The sequence below is a fragment of the Corvus brachyrhynchos genome, unplaced genomic scaffold (genome assembly GCF_000691975.1).
Source record: "Corvus brachyrhynchos isolate BGI_N302 unplaced genomic scaffold, ASM69197v1 scaffold191, whole genome shotgun sequence".
NCBI classification, from domain to species: Eukaryota; Metazoa; Chordata; class Aves; order Passeriformes; family Corvidae; genus Corvus; species Corvus brachyrhynchos.
In genome coordinates, this window is record NW_008236487.1 from 736049 (window position 1) to 746379 (window position 10331).

The window sequence follows — 10331 nt, forward strand, 5'->3', positions numbered from 1 at the left end:
ATACTGAGAAGAGCTGGAAGCTGTGCTTTAATTTTCACTTTAGGTGATGCCTTTGCTAACAAACTTAAGTGTCCTGATATCTGAGGTTTTAATTGGATTTAGAAATAATCGTCTCAATGGATTAATACAATTGCAAACCAGAGACGAGTTTCTTTAGCCAGGGGTAACTGAGCTTCAAAGCAACTGGCAGCCTCCATTATCAATGTGTGTGCAATTGCCAGCACATCTTTCAAAGTTATGCCCTTTGTGGGTACAGTCACTTTGTATTTTCAGGGAATTATGTTGACTGGGTTTGCAAATGCAGGAAATGACAAATGGAAAAATGCAGAAATAATTTCCGAAGGAACTACCATGATTGCTGCTTCCAGACTTGTGTAACTATATCACTTTAGCAGCAAAACTCTAATAGCAATGAAATAAATTCTACGGGACTCTTATATGTTCTTTTTTTCAGTTCATTTTTACGTCGTGCTGAAATAGAAGTTAAAATTACTGGCATCGAGCACTTTCTGAAAAAAATTTAATACAAAATCCTGAAACTAAACAATTGTGATAGTATCCAGTCACCTTCTGGCACCAGGTAGTAAAGATATTTATATAAATGAGTCATGCAGATTAAAGGGCTCTCCCACAGGTTATTTCATGCAACCTTCTGCTCAAACCAGCAATTTCAAGCGGTGGGGATTCCACAGCCTCTCTGGGCACCTGGTCCAGCATTTGGTTGCTCTCCTGGTAAAATCTTTTTCATATTAACAGGTCTAAATTTTCAGTGCTGCAAGTTCTGCCTATTGCCTATCATCCTTCCACTTCTGACAAGACTTTGGTTTCCATCATCTCTCCAGCTTCCAGTTAGTTCTAGAGGGCATCAGGCTTCCCCCCAAGCCCGTTCTTTTCAGCTGAACAAACACTTTTCTCTCGCTCTCTCCCCTTCATGCTGTGTTCCAGCCCCAGCTATCCTGGTGCCTGTCTGTCAGAATCTCCTCAGATTTTCAGTGCCTTCCTTGTTCTGGGGAGCCCAGAAGTGGGCACAGAGCTCCAGCAGTGGTCTCACAAGAGCTGCACACAGGGAAACACCTGCTTCCCACCTGCTGGTTGGGTACTCTTGCTAGTACAGCTCAGGATGGGCTGGTCTGGGGGTTTTTCCACATCAAGGGCACATAGCTTGATCTAATGCATGTGTTCCCCAATTCCATGTACTCTCTAAAGCTGCTGGGAGGGCTGTCCATCCCATCGTTCAGATCACTGCTGAAGGCACTGCCCACTGGCCCTCACACTGCTCATCAGCACCGCGTGGAGCCTGGCAGCCCAGCTGGTTTCCCACCTGCTTTGTTAACCACTTACCCAGTCTGTGTCTCACAGATTTGCCTCCAGGGATGCTTGGAGGCCTTTAGACACAGAACACCCATTGCTCCCCACTTAGCCACACAGCCAGGTACTTCACTGTAGAAGAAAATCAGGTTAGTCAGGTATGATTTGTCCTTCTACACAACTAAAGATCTATTTTATCTTACATAGCTACTAAATAATTTTTTAAAATTAACAATGATCATTAATACTGAGCTGATGGATGCTCCTGGTTGTAACATTTGCATTTCATTGTAATTAATTGGAACTAGGTTGCTAAAATCTAGGTAGGCATGAAAGCCATCTGAAAAACTAAAGTTAGGGTACAACAGATATAACATTCATTTAGTAAGTCTTGGAGGATGAAGTTGGAGAATAAAACCAAATGCTTTTTAGTCAAAACTGCCCAGTCCACTGAATGATACAAAGATCCAGCACAGGAGATCATAATTGATTACACAAAGATATGGCTAGTACAGTTAAGATTTAAAAAAGCCAGAATTATGACTGTGCTTTTAATTACACATAATGTTTTTTGCCGATTTTTTTAATAAAACAAATTAATGTATCAAATAGCATGTTTTTGTTTCTGTGTGGAATGTGCTACCTGATTATCCAAGCTTGGCAGGAGATGGAAGGCATGTCCTTTATTGCTTTGGAAACTGCTTGTCTTGTGGCTACTGGGAGGTGAGTTGTTGAATTTTGAAGCATTTAGCCTACCCCACTACAAAAGCATCATTGCTTGAAAGTGCACCTTCACATTTGTTCTAAATCCCATGCAAAATCGGACACAAGAGGAAGTGGGGGAATAACAGTGAAGGATATGGCCAGGTTGTGAAGGAAGAAAAGATTTGGACTAAATTCAACCTTCATTATTATGCACATGTGTATAATTGACAGTGATAATACTGCTCAGGATTGGGACTCCTTCAATTCTAAACTATATTCTTTAATTTTGAATTCTTTTCAAAAAAACCTCATGGACTTTGTAACTATTTATGGTGAGGTAAAACCACTTTATCACAGCTATTCTTTACATATTCAGTGTTCTCAGTGTGTTTGATCAGCTGTTCTATGTAATTATGCTGACCAGGAAATTGTTGTTTCTCCTAGGGGTACTGTGCTGCCTTGCAGAGCTACTTGGCAGATGTAATAATGATCCACACCTTCAGTTCCTATCTGTTTCTGTGGTAGATTTTCTTAAAAAGGAAGATAGATATTCTTAATAAAAAATTAAAATGAAATATGAACTCCAGCTCTGGAGAAGGTGCCCACCTTGTTTAGAACTTCTGACTAATTCTAGCCTTCAATTTCTAGTTATTGAATCTTAATGGTTTTTTTGAACAGAACAACCTATTTTGGAATTTTATTGGCTGTGAATGTACTTTAAGTTGCAATCAGTTTGCACCATAATTTCTGTTTTTCCTTTTTGCTATCACTTTTAAATGAAGGAGTCATTGAACATAGAAAAGCAATAAAAACATAAAGGAGATTTAAAAGAGCCACCCCTTGTTATAATAATTGAACTTGCACTCAAAGGTGCAAAGATACTAAATTTTATTAACCTATTAGGGAACAATATCAGTTACATAAGGAAGTTCTTAATGTGGGAAAGTAAAGCAAAGGAAAGATCCTGTATTACTTTATCAGAATGGATAACCTGCAAGGAATGAAGGATTGGGTTTATATTTTTCTGATCCTGGTATTTGTGCGTGGCCCTATGTTTTTAACTGCTGTGCAAAATCCTGTTTTACAGAGTAAAATCCTAACTTTCATTCATCTGTGGGGTGTGTGTCCACGACAGAATCTGAATACATCAGAGATATGATCTATTAGTATTTTTCCATTCTGCCACTGAAAGACATGGATGCAGCCTGTATTTCCTAATTAAGAAGGGTATCTGTGCCCTGCTTTCCTTCGGCAGCCGCTCTTCAATCTGTGTTCCAGAGAGCCTCGGTCTGCCTGTAGCTTTTTTTTCTTCAGGCTCTTCAGAATCACAGGCATGTTGCCAAAATTAAGCCCTTACTGTGCAGTCAAGAGTTGGGAGGTGTTATTTTTCAGCAGGTTATGTCATCCAAATCACAGTGGAATTACTTAAGATGATAGAAGTAGGACATTTCCTTTGCTGAAGTGCAGAGCATCACTTCAGACAGAGGAGACACAGGCATTTCTCAAGAAGAAGCTTGGAAGAATTTTCTCTCTGGGAAAACACTGAGCCATGGTGGAAGCAGGCACTGTTGTGTCAGCATCCCTTTACAGACCTGCAGTTCTCCTGCTACGTATTCCATCTATCCCATTTCCACAGCAGTAGCTGGTTTTATATTCTCAGGTCAGAAACCGTGTCTCTCCACAAGTGGAAATTACCTAACTGCTAAAATAAAAATAATACAGTGTCCAAAATAGATTTATGGCATAGTAATTTTTGACCTTCTTATCCTTTGTTTTCTCAGTTTCTAAAAGCTCACAAGAGTTTGTTGTAATTTCTTTGAGTAAATCCATTTTGGGAATGTAGGTACAGGTAAGTAGAAAAATAATGGCACTGCTTCATTCTGGTCTATATGGTGCCAGTAGTATTTGTGCAGAGGCTCTCAAGTTATCTGTTGACTCGAGGAGAAACAAATATATTTAGAGGGGTTTTCAGGTTTATTTCTTCAGGAGGATTTTTTTGATTTCAGAGAATGCCACCATACACTGGGAACACACTTGTAAAAATGGCTTCTCAGAAAATACACAAATATCCTCTTTTAAACCAGAGCAAGTTCTATTGGATTTCCTTATTATTACCATTCATGGGCATCAACTTATGCAAATGGTCTTAGGCCAGACTTCTGCAAAATTCTTCTTGTGGCCTTTGTCATGTCCCAACACATTTCGATCTTGCTCACTTCAAAGCTATGTAGGAACACTTAACAATCTTAAAAGTAGTATTTCTGAAAAGCACTGTGCAACTCTACCTTTTTCATTCAAATAATTAATCGTGGGGAACAAGTTGCATGGATGACTGCCATACAAAATTTTGACTCTTCACCTTGTCTATTGAAAATACAAATTTGTGGATGGCTTTTGGGATTTGTCTTTTAGTTGTCTGAGGGGAGTGGATGGATAAACTGTATGTGTGGGCACATAACACAATTCATTTTTAGGTTAACTGGCATCACAGCTGGTGCTCTGTGGGCACCAAAGTATTTTCCTGGCATATAAGATTAACACTCTAACAGAATTCACCTTCCTACAGTTAGCATTAGAGTGTGCTCTAAGGACAATGCCATTTGAAGACAAGGAGTGAAAGAGTGTAGTAGTTTCTATTTTGTTTCTCCTCTTTTTACTTATGTTGGCTTGAAACCCCTACTTTATATGATAGAACAAGTTGTTTGAGCTTTCGATCATTTTATGCCTTAGCAAGCAGTTGGAAGCATGCTATTTCTGTGAATTTACATCAACAGAAATATCACATGGACTTTGTGTCCTCCTATCAGCATCCTCTGAGCTTCTAGAGCAGTGTGCTGTACACTTGTGTATTTTCAGCTGTGCTCAAGGCCAAGTGAAGAAAGATTTTCATCCTGTGTAGTTCAGTGTTGCCACTCTGGGGTAAAAAACATTGGAAAAAGAGAGTTAACAACAGCTGCACCTTAAAACTTGTTGAAATAGAAACCACAGCGTTGCTGTTTTCAGTAAGCCTCTAGTCAAATGCATCATGTTTATGTCTTCTATGAGAAACTATCAGGAGTTCAGATTAGTTTAGCAGACAGATGATAGAGCTTTTTAGTAGACCCAGCTGTCATTTCAAGTTTATTTTGAGTAAGTGGGTAGTCAAAGGTGCAGTTTCTGCTGTGCCTTTTTAACTGCGGCTGGATTTCTGTTGAATGAGCTTTTGGCAGTCCTTTCTGTGATATGAGAAGTGATAAAATGTATGACAACATCAGAAAGCAGCACTGAATTATGCTCTGTATTAGGAAGAGAAGCTTCTAGTAATTATGTTTGTATTGGGACACTGCCATTAGTGTAACTCTTGCTTTCATTTCTGCTGGTACAGGAAATCCATCGTCGATTTGAGAATGCTCCCGACACGGCCAAGACAAAGGCTCTGCAAACTGTTATTGAGATGAAGGTAAATGATTGTGTTTGGGCAGCAGTAGAATTTGGAAAATGGGTTTTCACATGAAAGGTGAATCTACCAAATACCATATGCTCCTGTCAGTCTTGTAATTTAAAATAAGTATATATTTTTACACGATTTTATTCTCTGTTATTATTTAATTTGTTATTATTGATTACTGAAAAGACAGCACAGTAGAAACTTGTCTTCTTTCTGCCTGCAGCAGCAGATACAGATTTCTTGCAGTCAACCGAGAGTTCATTATATTACAAGAATGGGAATGATAGATTAATATGAAAGATTTGTGGGTTTTAAGAGTGGGTTCTTTTCTTCTTATGTTATCAACATTTGAAATACTGCTCTCCATTCTGTGTATCAACAAAGTTAGCAAACTCAACACCCACTTAAAGAATGGATCATATAGCTAGAAATATCTGTATGCCATCATAAACCTAACTTTTCTAGATGAATTTGTGATTGAATTCTTAAACCATTAGCTTAAGTATTTAATGGACTGATGGCAATTGGCCAAGAGCTCAAGAGCCACAATCAAGTGTGTGGTTTGCACAGCTTTATGCAATCATATTTCATATTGTATTGCTCATAAAGTACATCACACAGGGTTTGGACAAGTGGAGTTGAAAAATCAGAAACTGTCTTAGCGAGCTGTTCTTTTCCACTTTGTTCCCCGTCTTTTTCTTTTATTTTCCTTCCTTTTTTCCGCTGCAAATTTTTCCATTCTGTATCAGTGTTTTCCATATTCATATCCCATCTTTCTACTCTGCAGCCTTTCATTTGATGTCACTCTTGTATTAGTCATCTTTGTGGTCCATAGTAATGAAAACTAATTGACCATGTGGTAACATTAAGTGTCTTTACTATCAAAAGAGAAACCCATGGGTATTTCTGGGAAATGATGTGAGCACTGAAACTAAATACTGTTGTCAATTGCAGCATATCACTTCACCTTACTACCTCTAATTTTTTGTTGCAAAAATCTACTTTATCAATTTTTAACTTAAGCATCAAACATTAAGCAGGAGATCCAATTAGATCTTCATAGTGATGCTTTTAAAAAATCTCATCTCATGAAGGAAAACCTGTATATGTAAAAATCAGCTTTTTGTCCAGCTGTGCTTTGCTTATCAGACAGAGAAAAAGTTAGAAAGGTTTTGTTTATGGAAGTCTGCAGTATAGTTTCAAATCAGATCTGTCTTTCAGGAAAGACTAAATATTTTGGGGAAGTGAGATAAGAAAAAATAGACTGCTTTAAGAGATTATAGTTCCTAAACACATATCCATGATCGTGGGTATGCATGAAACTCTGTGTGCTGGATGAATCTGTTCTTGCTGTTCCTAACACAAAAGGCCTGTAAAGAAACAATAAACCAGGTACACTGAATACCTCTGATCACCCTGTAAAACTAGGAGGATAATGATTGATTGGCTTTTTTGTTTTTCCAGATGGTTATTTTTAACCCATTGAAATGTTTTATACGTTGTACATATGAGCCAGAATACTTGAGAGACTCTTAACTGCTTTATCCAATCAAAACTAGCTAGTTGCACATTTTCCTTGCTTATGGTATTTGCTTTTCTCCATTTGTGACCCCACTTAAATTAACTAGTGGCACCAACCCAATTTTTTGCTAGTCTTGCCATTTTGCTGCCCATTCAATTAGAATTAAATTTCTCCGGTTTGAGCTGGCTTTGAAAAGGCAACTTTTCTTCATGTTCCTTTATTTATTCATCCTACACGATGTTCCTGCCCTGGTTTTCTTTCAGTACTAAACTCTTGCTTTCCTTGAAAGGTTAAAAAAAAAGTAAATTGAAAAATGAGTATCTGAGCACTCACATGTAAAGAGTTGAACACTGATTTCTCTAAGAACTTCCTAAGTAAATTTCAAGGGCAGGTAATTTATTGGACATGTATCTCCTTTGGTTTTACTCCAGTGGTTTGTTAACAAATCTTCTAACTGTGTGTCTTTACCTGTCCCCTCCAATCATTCTCAGGATTCAAAAATTTCTTCCATGGAGCGTGGCCTCCGGGATTTGGAAGAGGAGATTCAGATGTTGAAGTCAAACGGAGCCCTGAGCACAGAGGAGCGTGAGGAGGAAATGAAGCAAATGGAGGTGTACCGTAGCCATTCCAAATTCATGAAAAATAAGGTATTGGCAAACAAATGGCAGTTGTATGCTAAACCCAGCTTGGTGAACAGAGGAGAGAGGTGTTCATGCTTTAGTTAGGAGGTGTGGTCTGGCTTCCCAGTCCAATGATGGGAAACAGAATTTTATTTAATACCTGCTGTGAAGCCACTAAATTAACTTAAAAATATTCAAGAAAATTTTAAATTCCAATTTGAAAAGATTATAATGGTGTTTCAGTAAGGTCAATGGCCCAAGTTCTCCTTTTATTGTCACACCTGATTTTCTTTTCTTTCAGAAAGATTTTTGTGTTTATTTTTCGACCACTGCTAATCCATTATTGGTTCAGGTTTTGTTTGGTCTAAATTCTTTCCAAATGTAGTTTGTTGAAAAAAGGATATTTTTTTTGCAGCTGGTACTGTATAACTGTTTGGCCTTTTTATTATATAAGGGCTGAAAAGAGCATGAACTGTCACTAGATTGGTTTTCCGTTACACTCTCCTTCCAGTAGTGGAGCCAGCATGAGAGCAGAGTCTACAGCAGTGGTGGTGCTGGCATTAATTGATGTTGTTTGGAATACAGGACAAGTACAGCAGTGAGAGATGTTGATCCTCACATGTAAAGATGGACACTGACTGTTGAATTGTCTATAGGCAAAAGTCAATTCATTCTTTGTTACTCAGTCTTTTAGTGGGTCCTAAGATTCTTTAGTGAAGATTCAGGCCCTCTTGTACAGTAAATGTAAGGATATTGTGAGCAGTCCTGCCTTTCTTAATTAACTTATGTGTACTCCCTGCAAGCAGTATACAAACCCTGGAAAGGAAGATGAAAATTACTCTGCTAGGTCCTGAACAAGTGTAACCTACTGCTTTGTCCTACTTGAAATTATGGGTCAAAAAAGAATGCTGGATGAAGTGTCTTGGAGAATCTACTTGCCCTGAAGTAGAGACATGTACTAAGTTATGTGATTCTTCCACTTGCTTCACGCCAGTTCACTGAAACACCTCGACATAACTATGTCTGTTCTTACTTTTGCTCTTTATCCCACTGGGTTGCTTCTAGGAACTGAAGGTACCCAATTCAAATTAGGAATGGGGAGAAGATTACAGCACCACTTCCTTCTGTCTTTTCTTCTTGCTTTCCTCCTTTCATTGTTAGCAACTCTTCAATTACCCCTTGTCCTCTCCCTGTGTGGATCTGTAGATCTGCTCAGCTACTTGCCTGCTGGACCTCTTCTGTCTCCTGTGTCTGCTCACTTATTTTCCTGCAGAAAATTTGCTCCTTTTTGGTATCTATTTGCCCATGACTCATGGCCATGTCCAATCTTGACACCTTGCTGTCCTACCTTGTTCTGTAATTGCACAGCATTTATTTTTTCAGCGTTGTATTGTATAAGTAATTTGTGGCTGTAGCTTGACAATTAACACTATTTCTCTTAAGCTGAAGTATGTCCTTTTTCCTGTTGTAATTTCCTTATGAATTCCAGTTTCAAAACCGTTGGGATAAGGGCCACATACTTGACATATGTAAACCATAACTATATATCTTTTGTTTCCTAATCAAATTCTTGTCTGGCAGCCTATATGAAATGACACAGACATTAAACTTTTGAGAAGACTTAATGAAGAATGGAAGAGAAAATGAGTGACCAGTGTTGATTCTTCAGTTCTTTGACACTTGTAGTTGCTTGGACTGAAACAGGCTGACTAGAAGCTGGCAAATAATAAATATTTAAAAGCATAACAATGTCGTGACAGGTAGAGCAACTGAAGGAAGAGCTAAGTGCCAAAGAGGCTCAAGGGGAGGACCTGAAAAAAAGAGTGGCTGGTCTCCAGACCGAGGTCTCTGCAGTAAGATCTCTCTTTTGTGTGCAGTGGCCATTCACTGGGGCTTGCTAGCTCTCTGCCTTCTGGGGTAGCTTTTCTTCTCTTACCTTCTTCATGACTGGATATAACAAGTAGAACTAACAGCCTGCTCAGCCTTGTAGCTGCCTTTTTGTTCACATGGTTTTGGTGTCCATAAATAACACCACTCTCCCGCTGAACATCTGTATTTGTTTTGTTGCTGTTTTTTTAATGGTATGAGCTGTTTGAGCAATAACCTACTCTTCTCTACTGAAGCAAATTTTCAAAAGTATTCAGCACCCATTTTGGGGACAGACTTTCAAAGAGATTTGCTTTTCCTAGTTAAAAAACCTAATTTGAAAACTTATGTTGAACCCTCTTAACATTGTTTCACAAAAAATACCGAAAGCTGGATGCTGAACACTTTTAGAACTGATTATTCCATTTTAGCAGCATGAATTTAGGTTATTCCTTTGCTGTGAAGTTAGAGTTTCACTCAAAAGAGTGAACACCGTTTCTCACCAAGAAGAGGGATGTGAGCACTTGATGCTGTCTTAGCTTCTCCTGCAAGCTGGGATGGTGTGTGCTGTGTTCTTACCAAAGAGCTTTAGCACCTTGGCAGTAGCTCTGAAATGGGGGTTTCTAGAGATGAGAACTTAGGGTGCTACTTGGGAACCCTAATGTAATGAAATGTGGTAAGCAGCTCTTCTGCAAGGAGCCCAAACAGAAGCTGTCTGTCTGAGAAAGTTTTACTGCGATTCAGGCTACCTACTAACCGAAAAAGTTTGTGTCATCTGAGATTTTTTAAGGGGGCTTTTTTGTTTAGATACTCTAGAAAAGATAACCAGCTGTAAATAATTCAGCTTTTTCCAGCAGCTGTCCTGTGCCTGGCACTATTGTGC

At 38.6% G+C, this 10331-nt stretch overlaps 1 protein-coding gene across 1 annotated transcript in view; it reads left to right on the plus strand.

The window, feature by feature from the left end:
* ERC1 (ELKS/RAB6-interacting/CAST family member 1) overlaps positions 1–10331 on the plus strand; it is a 282825-nt gene that overhangs the window by 67397 nt on the left and 205097 nt on the right. Inside the window, 3 exon segments of the mRNA XM_008643986.2 lie at positions 5378–5452; positions 7454–7609; positions 9343–9426. Of these exon segments, the coding sequence (XP_008642208.1) occupies positions 5378–5452; positions 7454–7609; positions 9343–9426 (315 nt within the window).